Source organism: Leptopilina heterotoma, unplaced genomic scaffold (genome assembly GCF_015476425.1).
Source record: "Leptopilina heterotoma isolate Lh14 unplaced genomic scaffold, ASM1547642v1 Lhet_163, whole genome shotgun sequence".
NCBI classification, from domain to species: Eukaryota; Metazoa; Arthropoda; class Insecta; order Hymenoptera; family Figitidae; genus Leptopilina; species Leptopilina heterotoma.
In genome coordinates, this window is record NW_025110879.1 from 859914 (window position 1) to 879637 (window position 19724).

The 19724-nt window shown below is 23.5% G+C and overlaps 1 protein-coding gene across 1 annotated transcript in view; it reads right to left on the minus strand.

The window, feature by feature from the left end:
• LOC122498993 overlaps positions 1 to 16749 on the minus strand; it is a 31808-nt gene extending 15059 nt beyond the window's left edge. Inside the window, exons 1-5 of the mRNA XM_043607022.1 lie at positions 16257 to 16749; positions 7011 to 7171; positions 6174 to 6312; positions 2555 to 2697; positions 535 to 658 (exon numbers count right to left, since the gene is read on the minus strand). Of these exons, the coding sequence (XP_043462957.1) occupies positions 535 to 658; positions 2555 to 2697; positions 6174 to 6312; positions 7011 to 7050 (446 nt within the window). The 5' untranslated portion in view covers positions 7051 to 7171; positions 16257 to 16749. The remainder of the gene's footprint in view (positions 1 to 534; positions 659 to 2554; positions 2698 to 6173; positions 6313 to 7010; positions 7172 to 16256) is intronic.
• Positions 16750 to 19724: the final 2975 nt, after the last annotated feature.

Sequence of the window (19724 nt, forward strand, 5' to 3'; positions counted from 1 at the left end):
AAAAAGAAGAAAGAAAAGAAAATTATCACTCGATATTGCAGTGAATCTATATTTTATCTGCGTGTGACGAGAGAATAAAAAATGTGATGCAAGAGAGAACAAAGTGAGCAAAAAAAAAAAGAAATTTAATTACATATTGCAAAAAATGAAAATAATTGATAATAAATAAAAAATACTACTCTGTAAATTTGAATTACTAATTTGAAATAGTGACTGATTTTTTGCTTCTAAGTTGGTAAAAATTACTAATAAATAACTATTTCTACTTATTTATTAGTAAAATTTAGTAATTCGAAAGCAAAAAGTCAGTCACTAATTCAAATTAATAAACATTTTTACTAATTCAAATTCAGAGAGTAAATAAAAAAATAAAAACAATAAATAAAAATTAAATTAATAATAATATCTAATAAAAAAAAATTAAAAATAAATAACAGCCAATAATAATAATAATAATATAATACCTAATAATAATAATAAATAATTAAAATAAAAAAAATTATAGGTAAGAAGAAAAAATTAATTTAAACTCACCAACAGAGATTTGGTTTTACTACTTCTCTTCTCGATACTTCGTTAACAAGTGCTGCATACTGATTACCACAGTGCTCTGAATCAATTACCGTTGACTTTATGCAAGAAGCATGTTGCAAGTACTCTGTTCAAAAAAATTATTTTCCAATTATTTTCACTATAGTATTATTTTTATTTTATATTTCAGAATTGTTCTCCTCTGATCTACTGTTTCTTACCTCATTTTTTTTTACTGTTTAGTAGAAACTTTTAATAGAAAATAATTATAGTGAAAATTCTTCTGCAATTTTCTAATATAGTGTATATTTTTTATTTTTTTGAATATTATTTATTATTTATTTATTTTTCATAAAATATTTATTTACTCCAACGTTTCGAAATCGTTTCGATTTCAGTTTTAAATTTGACTTTGCAGTTTGCAATACGTTTTTACTTAATTTGACAAATTATTTTTATTTTATTTTATTTTATTTTATTTTATTTTATTTTATTTTATTTTATTTTATTTTATTTTATTTTATTTTATTTTATTTTATTGTGAATTATTGTATTGTGAACCGTTATTTATTTAATTATTTATTATCTATGTGTTATTTATTATTTATTTATTGTTTTTATTACCATGACGGATTATTTATTTATTTATGACTCTACTCCATCGTCAGGGCATAAAAAAAATTCAAGTCTTCGTATATTTTAATTATTATTTTTTGACTCCCTGAAGAGGAAATCATTTAGATTTCGAAATATTGGAGTAAATAAATATTTTATTCATTGTCCGAATCTTTTCGTTTAATTTGCCTTAATTTATAAAGGATCTCGGACGTTAAAGATTATTTAACTAATTATTTATTTTTAAAATAAATAGAATTTTTAATTTAGAAATATAATAAAAGAAAAACAATCAGATGATAAATGAAATAAGAAAATAGTTATAAAAGAAAATGTGATAAAAAATTATGAAGAATTCACAATTATTGTCGGATTTAAAATTGGTTTTTACTACTTAGAAAGAAATGTTGAAAAGAAATGTAAAAAAAATTACTTTTGAAATTAATATTTAAAAATAATTTTTGTGAATTAAGAACTCATTTTATTTTCACGCATACGAAAAATGTTGAAGGAGGGGAAATAAACTTTCTGACTAAACATGACCTTTACTACTGATATCGAATTTTTTTTCATTAAAATTGCAAAATTACTATACTGAAACTAAAGTCTTTGAAATTTCGTTTACTATATAACAAAAGGAACGATAAACATTTTTTCTTCAAGTTGTGATAGTAGAAGAAAATAATGTAAAGAAAGAAATAATTTTGTCTGACTTGATACGGTTTTTACTACTGAGGGGGAAAATCAAAAAAGAATCTCTACTCTCCTAAAGCCAAATGGCTAAATCCAACTGGTGTTACTACTGATGAAAATTACAGAGAGTGTATTGTCTGACTATAAATGCCGTTTACTACTTGTATTCAAAATTAACGAGAATTAGAAACGTCTGACTAAAATAAACTTTTATTACTGACTCTTAAAGTTAACCGAAAACGTCTTGTCTGACCTTAAATACCTCTTACTACTAACTCCGAATTTTATTTACTTTATTTTAGTTTGTTCTTTATTATTTATTTATCCAAACCTACGTCATATGTACGTACGTATCTTATAATATGTATCTTACGTATTCGAGACATGCAATTTTATTTATAAAATTAATTTAATTACTTATTCAATTATTAATTTATTAACTTATAAATATTTATTTGTTTAAACATTTCGTCTGACTGAAAATACCTTTTACTAGGTACTGACACAAAATTCAATTTATACTCATGTATTTACTTGATTACTCACTTAATTAGATCTTTATTTGTTTATCTATTTGATTACTTAATTAAATAATTATTTATTTACAAAAAAGAAAATTTAACAACCTTTTTCTATTTTTAGGCAAAAAAAGAATAAAACCAGAAATACTTTTGCTCATTAAAATTATGTAATTATGTAATAATGAATTAATTACCAGTTTGATATGAAGAAACCGAACACATTTGATGGACGGATTCTATTGAAACTTCAACGGCTGAATTAAATTGCTCTCGCCTCTCTTTGGAAAAGCATTTATCAGTGTACCTTCTAATACAGTCCACAAAATTGGACCACGCTCTGTAATTTGAAAACACAAAAAAAAGAACAGAAGAGTAAGTAAAAGAATAATAATGTTTACTATAATTACCAAAAAAAAATTACTCTCAGAGATAGTGTAAATTAAAATTTTTATTTTCTAAAATTTCTCCCCTCTAAATCTCAATATTGACTAATTAAACATTACTAAATATTTTTCCTAATTTTAGAGAATTTCGTGATTTTAAAGTTTATAATAAAGTACAACCACTTCATAAAAAATTTTAACGACAATAGTGTTTTCAACCGAAAGTTTATTATAATAATAGTATAATTTTTTAAAATGATTAATTATTAAAAATTAACAATTTTAACAATAACACTAAACAACAATTTAACAATTTAAACAAATTAAAAAACAAACAAAAACAACAATTTTAACAATTTAACAATTAAAACAATTTAAAAAAAAAACAATTTAACAATTTTCAATAAAACATATATTTAGTCGTAAATAAAGATACATTTTATCTTTACATTGTTATTAAAATATAATTACATGTGATTTTGGACGACAGGGAGGTAAAGTATACTTTTCTCTCCCCGTTATGACGTCATAGGGAGGTAAAGTAACATTCCCTTTCTCTCGTCGGAAAAGACATATTTTCCACCCTCTACACAGGTAAGAAATGATGTACTTTCCGTGCGTGTGTTAGAAAAAATATATTATTTTCTAGAAATATCCTAAATCTATTTAATTTCTTTTTGGAAAAAATTTAAAAATTCTCCATTTATAGAGTACCTAATAAAATAAAATACAATATTTTTTTTCCATGAAGGTTAAAAATTGTTTCACGAATAAAAAAAGAAAATGCAAAAAATAAAAATATAGAGGTCAAAGTGATTGTAAAATTTTTCTCTAGCTCTTGATAAAAAAAAACTAAAAGCAAAAATATGAAAAGAGAAAAAAAAGTATAAAATAAAAAGAATGGAAGAAGTTAACAATCACCTTTTTTAATTTTTGAATATATAGCCGCGAGAAAGTATTATAATGAATAATTAAATAAAAATAAATAAATGAAATAATAAAAATAAATAAAAAATACTAAATTTAATATTAAAAAATATTTTTCAATTATTTTCAAAATATAAAATAAAAATTTGCATGGCTTTTTATTAATTTAGGAATATACGGCTGCGAGGAAGTATTTTAATGAATGTATAGAGTAACTATTTATAATAGAGAAGAAAACTATTTTACAAGATGTAATATATTATAAGGCGCGTGTATTACAAAAGTTTTCCTCTCATTCCCCATAGCGAGAGATATAAAGGTTCTTATAATACACACAACTTGCTCAGTTTAATATTTAGCACGTGAAAGGCAGCTAGTAATTATTCATGCATATTCATATAACGTGCTTGCATTTTTCACATTAAGAGAGAAAGAGATAGTTGGACGTAAACTTTAAAAAAGAAAAGAAGAAAGGAAGAAAAAAGGACGAAGAATTAAAAAAAAAGGAAAAAAAGTAAAAAGAAGAAAAAAGATAGAAAAAAAAGAAAAAAGGAAGAAGAAAGAAAAAAAAAGAAAAAAGGAAATAAGAGAACTTTAAAAAATAACTTCATTTATTCAGGTACTTTTTTTGTTTCAGTCTTTTCTTTTTCGCTTGTCCATTTTCTCTCCATCTTCCTGCTCTTCTTTTTTTATTATTATTATTATTATTATTCTTATTATGTTTGTAAACTGAGTGTGTCATTTCTCGAGAGAATCATATTTCGTCGACTGCATGGAAAATTTGAGAAATGAACTTCTTTTTCCTGGAGTGAACTTATTCTTATCTCTTTTTCTTTTTCTCGAATAAAATTAAAATTCTTCACACCCTGCTAAACTCCATTACTTTGTTGAGAGAGAGAGAGAGAGAGAGAGAGAGAGAGAGAGAGAGAGAGAGAGAGAGAGAGAGAAGAGTGTATATATTACAAAGCAACCAGAAGCATTGTCTTTTGCATTATGATAAATTTTAAAGTAAATTGATATTAATATCCTCATTGTAGACTCTTTTCGTTGGAACAATATTTGCATTTAAGAAAATTTCATTTGAATAATCACGACACAAACTTGTCGGCGAATAAAATGCGAAAATAGTAACGAAAATATTCTTCTCCCGAAATTATTGTGTAAAATATTTTAACTTTTATAAAGTTAATTATTTTTATTCCATAAATAAATTTTAATTATTCGTTTATTCATTTATTTATTCAATTATTTATTTATCTATTTATTTCTTGATTCATTCATTTATTTATTCATTTGTTTATCTATTAATTTATTTGTTTAATTATTTATTTATTTGTTTTGTTTTAATCATTTACTTAAAAATAAATAAACTTTTTGTAATTAATTTATAAATTGACATAATTAATAAAAAAATAATTGTAAATCGGTAAAAATAAATACTACCTACTAATAAATTTTCAAAACAAATAAAATAGTAAAAAAAAATTTTCTCTTCCTCTCTCTCTCTCTCTCTCTCATTCGGTCTACCTTTGAAATGTCAAATTTAAGATAAATGGAATTATGTCGTCGTTCTCTCGTTTTCTGGTCTTGAACTTTATTACTCACATTTATAACCGACTAGGTGAAAAATAGGAGCATCTTGTTCGGAATCGTTAAACCTTGACATAGGACATAAAAAACTATAGTCTATCACCTTCATACATTTTATACATATAAACAAAAGAACCTTCGTGTCTATACGCATAAAAAAAACAAGTTGCAAAATGGAAAAAATTTACAAAATAAAAAAAATTTCCTACGAGATAGAAAAATGTTACACAAAAAAAAGGTATCACAAAATAAAAAGAAGTTTACAAAATAAAGGGTCTATAGTTTCTTATACGACGAATTTAATTAAAATAAATAAAAATAAATGAGTAAAATAAAAAACTGTTCTGAAAATAAAAAAAAGGTTACAAAAATAAAAAACGTTTATACAAAAAAAAAAAGGTTTGCAAAATAAAAAAGTTTACAAAATAAAGAACACAGTTCCATGAAACTACGAATAAATAAATCAAAATAAATATAAGTATATGAATAAGATAAAAAAAAATGTTTAGAAAATAAAAAAATATAAAATAAATGAAAAAAAAAAAAATTCTGAAACAATCAGACAAAAAAAAGGAAAATAACGATTTTTATCTTAGTTACTTTCTCGCAATTGTAATAAACGCAAAAAAAACATAGAAAAAAAATGTTTTAAAAACAAATAATGATCGAAACAAACAGAGCAGGAAAAATTGTCAAATAATAATAATATATGTGTGTGTGTGTTTATTTGAAGTTTCCTAAAAAAACTTTCACGAATAAAAAGTAAAATGGAATTTTTCCAGGTTCTACTTATAGACCTTAGTGAGTTAAAATAAATATATATGTATAATATAGAAATCAATCTTCTTGACGTGGTTTTTTAAATAATAAATAACAAAATCTATTTTGTATATAAAATACTATAGACAATTACCTGCAGACATTATCAATGTCCTTCATATTGTCTGGAAAAATTAATTGTGGATCCTTAAGTAAAGGATCGGCTAAGGCTATGCATTTTTGATGTTCATCTTTCATGCAATTTTCCCCCGTCACCATTATCAATTGATGTGCTGAAAACGAAAAAGAGAAAAAACAATTCCATCAGTTTTGCTTAATTTGGAATTCTTTTTATTTTTCTAATTTTTTTTACTTTCAGTTTCATTCATTTTTTAGTTGGTAATTTTTTTTAATTTTACTCTCTGAATTCGAATTAATGAAAAGTTAATTAAAAATTTCAAAATATTCATTAATTTCTAGAGTAGAATTTTTCACTTATTCTTCCGTAATTAATTTTTAGTTTTTGTTTTAGTGAAAAATTATTAAAAATTTAAAATTAATAGGAAGTTTTACTAAATTCAAATTCATCAATTTAATCAAATTATTTTTATTTTTACGTAAAAAAATTATTTTTTTGTCATTCATTCTTTTATAATTAAATTAATTATTAGTAATATTAATATTATTATGCAATAAAATGTTCTTATTAAGTAAGAAAATAAAAATTTGCGAGGTAAAAAAATAATTCACCCAATTTCATGTTTGAGGTTTAAAAAAATTTTTTTTCCTATATAAATATTCATGACGTTTATCTACTGGGGGTTTAATAAATCCTAAAATAGATTTCGTTTAAGCATGATAAAAGCAAAAAAAAAGGAGCAAAAAAATGGTGGACCATTAAAATAAATTTATTCAAAAAGACAGATCAAAATCTGTCTTTTTGAATATGAGTAAAAAAAAGAAACAAAAATTATTATATCACGCAACTCACCTAGAAACAATGCTCCAAACATTAGAATCCATGACGTCATTTTCCAAAGTGTCTCAAACTCGATAAATTTCGTTTGTGAATATCAAAGTGGAAATTCAATTTTGTAATTTACGATCTTTTATTGGATTATCTTCCAGATTTCGTAATTGAATCGACGGCAACTACAACATAAATTATCAACGAAAGGATATCAATAATAAGGAATTTTTATTTTCCTCTTTTTTTATCCCAAAAAAAGAAAATAAATTTATAAATTTATTTATTCTATAGGAAAAAAATATAAAAGAAAAATGTGTTTTAATCATTTTTTTTATTTATTTTAATATGAATTAATTTTTTAAATAGTAAAATCTTTGTAAAAATTCAATTATATTCAATAAAATTTCACAAAAGAAATCAATTGTTTTCTTATTTCGTTATAAAATTGTTTGAAAGAATTCAATTATTTTTTAAAATTTAAATAAATCCTTCGAAACAATTCAATTATTTTTATAAATAGAAAAATTCTTTGCAAAAATTTAATTATTTTTAATAAAATTTCATGAAAGAATTCATTTTTTTTTAAATTTTTAATCATATATTTATCGAAAAAATTAAATTTTTTAATAAATTTTTCGAAGCAATTCAATTTTTTTTTCTAATTTTTAATAAAAATTTTCGAAAGAATTCAGTTATTTTCTAAAATTTCAATAAATCCTTTGAAACAATTGAATTATTTTTAGAAGTAGAATAATTTATCGCAAGAATAAAATTATTTTTTTAAAATAATAAAATTCTTCTCAGAAGTTCCATTATTTTCAATGCAATTTTAACCCTAGAAGGAGTACGTTAGTTTACTCACCCTCTAAGGAGTAACTGGGGTGTCCCGACACCCCACCCTTATAACTTGTTTTATAAGGTTTATATTTGACGTAAAAAGAATTCATTATAAAGAATTGATTGGTTTTTTAGTAAGGAATACAATAATATTATTTATATTTTGATAAATTAAAAAAATTTTGAAGAAGAACAATAAAAACCCCAAAAAAACACCAAAAAATTGCAAAATTGACTTTTTCACAAAAAACGTTGTAGTTTCTTAAAAATTTGACTAATTTTAAAACTAGTTTAGGTTTTTAAAGTTAAATAGATACACTTTTAGGGGAAAAAATTAGTTTTTGTATTATTTCCAAAAAACATAATTATTTGAACATCTGAAGTGAAAGAAATTAAAGACAATTGACGAATAGTGAAAATCATAAAAATGAATTATAAAATGGACTTTTAAACAATTAATATTTACTAAAAATGGTGTTATAAATTTAAAATTTTACAAACTTAATATATCTGAATATATTAACATTAAAATAATTAACTTATGAAATGATTCTGTAAATTAATATTTAATCAAAGTTTTAATTAACAATTCTTAATAACTCTAATATATGTTAAAATATTATTAACAATATAGAATTTATAATTTAAATTTGACTGTCATATACTACATTTTTCTGTATTAGAATTTAATTTCTGACTGTAGAGAGAGCACAGAAGTTTTTAATAAATCTTAACTCAAATATCATAAGTTGTTACAAATACAGAATGTCTATTTTTCATAAAAATAGAATTTTTGTATAAAAATGTTTCTTTTTTATAAAATACAACTGTTTCATGCATAACCTATCAATTTATACTTTATCAGATGATTTTAACTGATTAAAAACGATTTTTTAAAAAAATTTGAATTTACTTATCTTGACAATTTTTCTAACGTTAGGGAGTAACTGGGGTGTCCAGACACCCCAGACGTATTTTAACAGGAGATAGAGCTCTTCCTAGAGCAAAACTTTGGGCGGCACATACAGGTGTCAAAAGATAGAGGTTCAAACTAAATTATCAACAAGTTTTGAGCGTAAAAAAATTATTGGTTAAGCCATGGGAATACTTTGAATTTTGCTTGGGGTGTCCAGACACCCCAGTTACTCCTTCTAGGGTTAATAAGCTTCAATAATCAAATATTTAATTACAATTATTAGCAGACACAATTATTTTAAAAACTTGAAAGAAATTGTTCATAAAATTCAATTAATTTTCTTTCAAAGTTTTCAATTAAAATTATTAAGGAAATTTTAATAAAATTCTTCTCAAGAAATCAATTAGTTTCATAAATATTAAGTCTTCCAAGGAATTCAAATATTCTCAAATTTTTAGATAAAAATATTACCTAATATAGATGATTATTATTATTATTATTTTAATATATGTAATAATATTAAGCAAATATGAAAAAATATGAAAAAAATAAATAGAAAAAAATTAAAAATAATAATTATTACTGTATATTATTTAATTAATAATTATTAATTTATTATATACCTACAATTAACAATAAATGTCGTCTATTATCGTAAATAATTATTTTTTCTTGATTATTGTAAATAATTCATTATTATTATCAATTACCATAAATTAATAATTATTAAGTTAAAGAAAATTGTTACCGCAGTGTAAATATAAGCGGAAATTAATAATTTAAAAGTTAAAACTTTTTATATAAAAATGTGATGAACTGTACGCCATATATTATAATGAAAGACAAGAACTAAACTGACGGAAATAATAAAAAATATAATAAAAATCATTTCAAAATTCTCAAATATAGGAAATGAAAAGGAACAAAAAAAACAAAAAGGAAGAAAAAAGAAGACAAAAAAATTAATACAATCACAATAAAATTAAATTTCGAAACTTGAAGTCGGAAGAGAAATAAAAAAGCAAACGATTACAATGAAAACAAAAAAAAAATAAATTGAAAAATATTCCAAAAATTCGTTTACTTCCGTTTTATAATAAATATATATGTATATATATTTATAGTAAAATTTCGTCAACCACGATAGAATGAGGATATGACTGTATATATGGGGTCTCCTCTATCTGACAATGCAGAAATGTTCATCCGGGATTTCCATGCTTACATTGTACAATGAGAGTGTTACACCTGAGTGCACCTACGTAATCAGTGAACCGAAATAATGTTGCGTGAATACTCTCCTATCTCATTTCTCCTTTTTTTCGTTAACTCCCTATGCATATATATATAGTATACAACGTGTCAAAAAAAAAAAAAATTGTCCCCTAGTTATAGTATTTCCCCCATTCTTTTTTTTATGTGTGCGTCTACACGCCTCGAATGAATAATAATTACAGTAATTGACACTTCACAGAATTCTCTCACTTTTCAACCTGTTTATTTGCTTTTATTTTATATTTTTTGTCAGAAAAAAAATTAAATAAAAATAATAACATAAGCAACACGTCATCATTTTCACAATTTTTTTTTTTTTTTTTTTAAATAAATAACCGAAATATTATATAAATTAAATGACAATAAATAATAAAACATTATTTCGGTTCACTGATTACCACTAATAATAAATAAAATTCCGGGACGGAAAAAATCCGCAGTCGCAAAGAATCGAACCCTGACCGATGCCGCTTTTGCCACTGAGCAAAAGTGGCTTAAAATCACGTGGCTTAAAATAATAAATTAATAATTAATAAAAATAGTAAAAGTAATAATAATAATAATAATGACACAATGGTAAATTTTTGTATAATTTCGTAGAATTTCGTAATTATAATAATAATAATAATAATAATAATAATAATAAACCTAATTTTTATTAGAATTAAAAAAATAGTTTGTTGCTAATATTATTTTTAATGCTATTTTCTATTTTGGTTTTAGGAAGTTAAAGTTGACTTGAACTTGAACTGACTAAAAAAAGGAAAGAAAAAGGAAAAAAATAACTTGAAGTATTCTTCGATAAACTACTGACTCAGTACGTTTACATGCATGTCGTACTTTTTGCAAGTCTTATGTACGTACATATTTTATGAGAGCACAAAAGCTATAATCAGAATTCAGCCTAAGGCTAACTCTTCGCTTCTCAACACAAAGGAATTTCTTTATGTTCAGAAATCAACTATAGAGGATATAGAAATAAATAAATGAACTGTGGAATGTTTTAATTTTCACAAAATTTCCATACATTTTCTTTCTCTCCTTTTTTCTTGTTTTATTGTATTATTTGCATTTTTGTATAAAATGGCATTTATAAATATTTTGCTATTTTAATTATAATATTAATTATTTTTATATAATATTTATTTATTTAAAGATAAATAAACATAAATGAATAAATATTAATAAATAAATTGTAATAGTACAAATTTATTGATTTATTTTCAATATAATATAAACATGAATTAAAAACAGTTAAAAAAATTTAAGTGAGTAAATAAAGTAAAGTACCTAATAATAAATTATACTAATTTCTCTTTATTTTTGTTAATAAAATTAAACAAATAAAAAATAATTATTAATTATTCACTATTTTTTATTTATTATTTGTCGACCGTATTCATATTAAATAATTATAAATAATTCATTAATAGTAAAAAATAAATTATATAATAATAATAATAATAATAATAATAATAATAATAATAATATCAAAGGTAGTTAGCAAAGGTAGGAAGTTAGCAAAAGAAAAATTAGCAATAATAATTATAAATTAAAAATACCTAGTGAATAATTAATCATTATGTTTTTTTACTTGTTTATATATAGGTATTTATCATTTTTCTCTATTTGTTTAATTTTATTGCTTATATAATAAATAAATAATCAATCATGAATAAATAATAATTAATAAGAAATAATAATATTGAAATAGTAGCAAATAACAAAATAAGAAAAAAAACAAAATCCAACAAAAAAAAAAAAATAAATATCAAATAAATAATAAAATAATTCCTATATTTGTGTGTATATTATTGGCGTAATTACAGGGATCAGTGATGTTTTTACTCATTTACATGCACTTCTACGTGTAGCTTTACAAAGTCCACGGATTATTCGAGATTATATTGTATAAGCTTCAAGTTAACACTAATTGGTATAGTAAAATTCCAGAATATTTAAATTTGTACAAGTTATTATTTTTTTATATAATTTTTTTTTTGGTTTTACAAATATTTTCTTTTTAAAATTTCAATACAATGGCTAAATTTTTAGTTGTTTCAGTTAAAACTTTCGGTATTTTAAAGAAATTTTTCCCCTGAAAAAAAGGTAAACTTTTTTTCCGTATATTTATATAGTAATAATATCGAAATATAATTATGAAAAATAGTAATAAAAATAAAAGAGTAGTAAAATAATGATAATAATAAAAAAAAATTGAATAGAAAATGATATAAATATAAAAATAGAAATAAAAAAACTAATGATTAAAGAAATAATAATAGCACTAATAAAAAGAAGTTGGTAATTTGTTACATGATCGATATAGATAATTTTCTTTCTATATATTTGCGTATATATATATATATATAGAAAAGGATACCTTTATTAATTTTAAGTATTTGTGGAAAATTTAGACATTTTATTACTCAAGAAACTCCAAACACACGTAATATGGCTATTTTTAATAATTAAAAACAAAGTTGTTATAAATCATCTTTTTTTAATTTTTATTCGTTATGTACTATATTAATTAGTCGAATTAATTATATAAAGTAAGCATAATATTTGTTACATATGTACAATACGAATAATTGTAATATATTATGCTACTTTTAAGAAGAGGAAAAATTTTATATATTTATTTATATTTTTTTAATTTTGTTTAATTTTATTTAATTTTTAATATTTATTTTTAATATTTATTGTAAATAATATTCATTAGTCATATTACTATCATCCCAATGGGAAATTTACAACTGGCGTAGTACTGCGCCAGCACTGGCAGCACTGGCGGCAAGGCTGAGAGCCAGCACTGGCATAACTCTGGGATGATAACGCCGTCCGGCACTGCCGAAGTACTGTCTGTCAGTGCTGCCAGACAGCGCTGGCGCAGCACTGGACCAGTGCTGGCTGAGAATATTGCCGCAATAAATGCCGTATTGTTATTAATTAGTCGTAAATTCATAATTATAAATAATTTAACAACAAAATGGTAAATAATATTAATAAATAGTTATTATTCATAAAATATTTCTCTTTTTAATTAAATTGTATTAAAGATGGAGACTAACAATGGATATAGTAAATGAAGTTGAAAAAATTGTTTATAACATTTAAAAATTAAATAATAAACAATTACAGTAAGTGTGCATTAAATTTTCATATTTTAGTACCTAACGATTGGAATCTAGAAATATCGCAAACCTATGAAAATAAACAAAATTGCTGACGAGGGGAATCGAACCTACGACCTACGGACTAACAGACTAACGCTCTAACCACTATGCTAACGACACATGTGTACAGTAAATTATTAATATCTCAGTATCATTCAGACATACAATTATTGAGTCAAAGATGAGAAAAAAATAGGGATACGTTAGAAATAATAAATTGAAATAAAATAAATTGAACTAAATTTTTAATAATTAAATTACTTTACTTACTGCATTTAACATTTTACGTAATTCTTAAATTACGTGGTAATTTTTTAATAATTTTTTATTCATAGTAAGAAGTATAATAGTATTTTAATAGGAACCAAATTATTATTGAGATTAAAGTTTAAATTTTGTTTATAATTTTAATTTGTTTAAATAGTTTATTATTTACAAAATTAGACAATTGTGTTAAATTGTTATTATTAAATTTGACAAGAATAAAAAATGAACAACTGAAAAGTAAAATATTAATTTTTTTCAATAAATTTATATTTATAAACATTCATAAACTTTTTTTATAATTTTTTTCAAGTTTATGTCAAAAAAGCAATGTTGGCAAAGAGCGTTGTGAACAATTTTTCTATACTCAGCCAGCACTTGCCGCCGTGGCTTGTCCAAGCTTTGGCGAAACAAAAATTCTGTACTGCGCCAGCACTGATTGTCGAGGCTCGGCTAGACTACGCCGAACAATCGTCTGAGTACTAAGCCAGTGGTGAACATCGGCACTACACTGGCATTTCCCATTGGGATATTGTAAATATTTATTTATATTATATTACTTTAAAAAAGTTGGTAATATTTTTGAAGATGAACAAAAAAATCTATTTTGCTATAATTTAGATATTAAATTATTAATATTGTTATTAATATTAATATTTTTAGTATAATTATTTTTACAATATTATTGTACTATTTTTACCACTTCTATATTCCTATAAAGTTTCGAACAATTAAAACAAAAGATGATATTTTTTTTCAATAATTTTAATTTGTATTTTTTTACAGAAAAACAATTATTAATTTAATTAAATTTAAATATTTAAATTTAATTACTTAGTTAAAAATTAATTACTTTAAGAAATTAATTTTTAATTATAAGTAATTATATTTAAATTTAATTACTTGTTTCTTCTTTGAATAGTAATTTTTAAATGTATTTAAGGGCATTTGAACCTTGATGACGTTTCAGTTTGTGCAAAGCATGTGTGACGTCATCAAGTTTCAAATGCCCTTAAGAAGACAAAAAATTCCATTCACTTGAACTTCCAAAAATGAATGAAAATTTAGTGTTTTTATTTTTAATTATAATCATTAAAATATTATTATTATTATTAGGCATTTTTATTCGTGATTATTATTAACATTTTTCATTTTTTATATTTTTATTCTGTTATTTTTCTTTTTATTCATTTATTTTTAGATATTCTTCTTGCTATTGTTACTTTATTATATTACAACTTTTTCATTAAAAATTTATCACCTAATTTTATATCAAGCTAAAAAAATATCAAAATGTAATTAATTTTATTTTTATTAAAAATAAGGCAGTTGCTGGAAAGTAAATGAAATTTATTAATTATTATATTTAATAAAAAAATATCAAAGTGTAATTGATTTTATTTTTATTAAAAATAAGGCAGTTGCTCGAAAGTGAATGAAGTTTATTAATTATTATATTTAACTACTTTAAATTCATTAGTTTATATTATTAATTAATAATATATTTATTTACTCTCTATGCAATTTTGCAGGGTTCGAGGATCCTCATACTATATTATTAATTAATATTTATTTTCATGGTAATTTATTATTAATTCAAATGAATAATTATGATAATTTTTTTGGTTTACATATATTATTAGTTTATTAATTATTGTATAAATTATTATTACTTTACTATTATTAAATTATTATAAATTACTATTAATTTATTATCAATATTTATTATTATTATTGTTATTATTATTATTTTTAATTTTTTAACATTCATTATTATCAATTAACATTAAATTTAATTATTAATAATTGATATTAATTGGTAATTTACTAAACAATACTTTCTAAATCTGAATCAGTGAAATTCCACTAAAAACCAGTGAAATTTGACTGAGAATCAGTGACTCTATTCTCGCGATTTGAATCAGTAAAATTTCACTGAAAATCAGTTAAAAATAACTGAAATTTCAGTCATTTTCCACTGATTCGCCAATTAAAAAACTACTGAAAATCTCTGTCACACATATTGAAAATTTCAGTTATTTTTTAATTGGCCAATCAGTGAAAAATGACTGAAATTTCACTGATTCAAATTACGAGAATAGAGTCACTGATTCTCAGTCAAATTTCACTGATTCAGTTTTAGAGAGTAAACTAATAAACAAATTAAAAATTTGTTATAAAAAGACATGAGTATTAGTTTATATTATTATTTATTGTACTAACTAACAATTACTAATTTACTAAATACTGACTAATAATTTTGTATGAAATGACATGAGTATTAGTTTATATTATTAGTATATTTTATTATTTTATTATTATTATTTTATTATTATTTTACTATTAGTAATTTATTGTAAATTTATTATTAATTTTTATTCATATTAATTAATATTAATTGTCATTTTTTTCTAATAAGAGAACAACGAAATTTTTATCAACGTTCATGTGCCATTCATTATTATATATACACATTGTTGCAAACACGTGCACCGGCTTCAGTATATTATTTCCCGTCGCAATATTAAATGTAAAGAAATGAATTTTAATCGCATTTCCATAAATAATTAACAGAATTTAAAAAGAAACACCACCTCTTCATTTTGCCAACTATTTTTGTGAAAATTAATTAAAAAAAACCTCCCTCTTCACTATTTTCACTATATTTATTACTTAGAAGAAAAGAAGAAAGATGGTGTTGAATAAAATAAGAAAAAAAAGGAAAATTTCCACCAAGGTGATATATTTAATGAGTAAAATGGAGTGCAGAACCGTAAAAAATGCAATAACTCTTACCCACAACATAGCATTTTTTTCTTCTACTTTCACTATATATATGTATATATATATATATACGTAGACTAGAAATTCGCTATAGAATTCCTTAACATTTCTTCTTTCATATCAGTCTCAATATACAAAAATAAAGGGCGAAGATTATTAATATTTTTCGACTTTTCCCATCACATGCGTAGTAAACACTTGAAATATTTCATGGCAAGCACTTTGAGTATAAAAAGAGACAACCAAAAATTATAAATTCTAGAACAAAAAAAAAGAGTTGAAAATATTTTTGAATAAAACTTGTTTTTTTTTCAAAAACAAAACAGCGGAAAAAATTTGAACTTTTTGCGCGCGTTACAAGAAATAGACTGAATTGTATTTTGTACTTGTATACTACTATATGTATAAGTGTGTGGGTGTATATATATGTATATTTTCAGTATGTTTTGTTGATTTGAAACCTGAACGACTCGCGTTGCACTGGTCTACTGCTTTACAACCAACGGATCTACACCCTGTGATTCTTTGGTTCTCTGAACCTATTGGCAAAAGTAACGTCCGACACGCGCGCGCACACACATTCACACATGCTGTGCAGGTACAATTTCTACTGACCGCATTAAAACAACTTGGAATTCAATTAATCTAAATGCCGCCTAACAATCAGAATAAAACGAGATGAACAGAAACGCGTGAAAAATCACAACAGTTTTCCATAGGAGAGAGAGGGGGGGGGGGGAGGAAAAAAACACTATTTTCTTTTTTGTTCGTTATTGGTGTAAAATTTGTCGAAACAATTCATTGATGTAAAGTTTACACTTCTTATAATGAAGTTCGAACTTCTTGAAGTCAGATTTTTACTCTTGAATATATTCTTCTGCACTCATAAGAGGAAGTTTAAACTATTTAGAGCAAACTTTACACTCTTAAGTAAAGTTTACGCCTCTCAAGGTAAATTTTACACCCCTCAGAGTGAAGTTTACACTCCTTTGAGTAAAGTTTATACTCTACAGAATGAATTTTCTACACGTATTTAGAAAAATATAAAGTAACTTTTACTACTTTTATAGTACAGTGGAACCTCGATTATCCGAACCTCTGTTATCCGAACCCTCTATTATCCGAACCGAAAATCATTTTATCCGAACTTCTATTATCCGAACTTTTTTTTGGCCTCCCGAATCTTTCAAAGGAAAATAACGAAATTTATGCCAGAAAAATCTTAAAAAATTCTAAATTCTATGTTTTATTAATATATATTTACGTATATAATATACTTATGTATATTTAAAAAATGGATTAAATGAAATATATATAATTCAACTGTCGATTTTTTTACTTTAATTATATAAAAAAATTAAAATCTCTATTATCCGAACTTTCGATTATCCGAACCCGGCCTTGCCTTGGTTAGTTCGGATAATCGAGGTTCCACTGTAAAACATTTCTGTTAACTTCTACTATACTGTCGGAGAAAATTTTGCCACGTTCGAAGTAAATTTATTCCGAAAGTAGTGAAAGTTATCAGAAATGCTTTAGGGTCAAAATTTGTGAAATCTTTACGAGTAATAAAAAGTATTTTTTTTAAATCTAAATGTTTAAAAAACATTTCTGTTTGGCCTTAGGAATGTGTCTACCAAAGAACAACATTACAGTCGTTCAAAAGATGGGTGGTGGGTGGTCGCCTTGGGGCCCCTTACCCTATAAACAATTAATTTTTTTTTAATGTTCTGCGCCTTTTAAAAATTTGGAAAAAAATCTCAACATACAATTAAAACTATAAGGAATCGAAATCCGTTGAGAAAATTTAGGAGCGGCAATTATTTTAAAAGTTTATTATTTTCAACTACGAAATGAACAAAACACTGTCGAATTAACATTAGCATTTAATTATATAACCATAAAAATGATCAAAAACTAAGTATAGCATTTAATTTTCATTATAACTTTTAAAATAATTGTTTATAAAAAATTTATTAAATAATTATTAAAAAATAAACTTTTTCCCTTTATATTCCCACTTGGTTCATTCAAGTCGGTTAATTCATTCAGGAGAAATAAAATTTTGTTTAAAAAGTTTCAAAAAAATTCATTTTTCAATAACTTTTATAAAAAAATTTTTTTTTTGTTTCTTGGTAGACACATTCCTAAGGCCAAATAGAAATGTTATTTCAACATTTCGATTTAAAAAAAATACTTTTTATTTTTTGTGAAAATTTTACGAATTCTGATCCTTTACCATGGTATTTTCTGCAGAAATGTTTTACTGTGAAAGTAATAAAAGTTACTTTATATTTTCCTCCGTGTACTATTGAATAAAGTTAACTTTCCTTAAAGTTAAGTTTGCAATCCTGTACTGAAGTTTTACACTTTTCAGTAAAGTTTACTCTGCTTAGAGTGAATTTTTCACTACTGAATAAAGTTTACTTTTCTTATAGTGATGTCTACAATCCTGAACTGAAGTTTGCACACTTAAGAGTAAATTTCATACTTTCCAGTAGTTTATTCTGCATAGAGTGAAGTTTGTACCAATTAGAATAAGATTTACGCCTATTAGAGTAGATTTTACACTTTTCATTTAAATTTACTATCCTCAAAAGGTTAAACTATTTAGAGCGAATTTTACACTCTTGAATAAAGTTTACTCTATACTTAGAGTGAAGTTTACACTCTATACGGTGAACTTCCTACTATTCAATAAAATTTACTTTTCTCAGAGTTAAGTTTCCAATCCTGTACTGCAATTTAAACACTTTAGAGTAAATTTCACACTATTCATTAAAGTTTACCCTAAAAAGAATGCTACTTAATACTTAGTGCTACACCTATTAGAGTGAATTTGGCATTCTTCGGAGTAAATTTATCACTATTAAATAAATAGTTCAAACTTTGCCTAGAGAGTAAATTTAAATGAAGAGTGTAAACTTTACTCTAATGGGTGTAAACTTCACTCTATGTATAGTAAACTTTACACCCATTAGAGTAAAGTTTACACTCTTCATTTAAATTTATTCTACTCAAGGTAAAGTTTGAACTATTTAGGGCGAATTTTACATACTTGAGCAAAGTAAAAATCCTCTAGGTAAAGTTTACACGCTAAAAATATGAGGTTTAAACTCTTTATTGTAAAGTTCACTCGCCTACGGGTAAAGTTTGCCATACTAAACTGAAGTTTTCACACTTTGGAGTAAATTTCATACTTCTAAGGAAAGTTTACTCTACTTAGAGAGAAGTTTACACTCTTCAGTAAAGTTTACTATCCTCAGGGTAAAGTTTACACTCTTTACAGTACAGTTTATACTGTAAGTGTAAAGTTTTCTCTCTTCAGAGTAAATTTTACACTCTTTAAAGTAAATTGGTTACCATTGAGTGAAGTTTTAAGTATAAAAATGAAGTTTAAGGTCCTAAAATGGAAGTCACACTCTCTGAAGTAAAATATTGAATCTTGAGAAAAGTTTACACTCTTAACAGCATGTGATT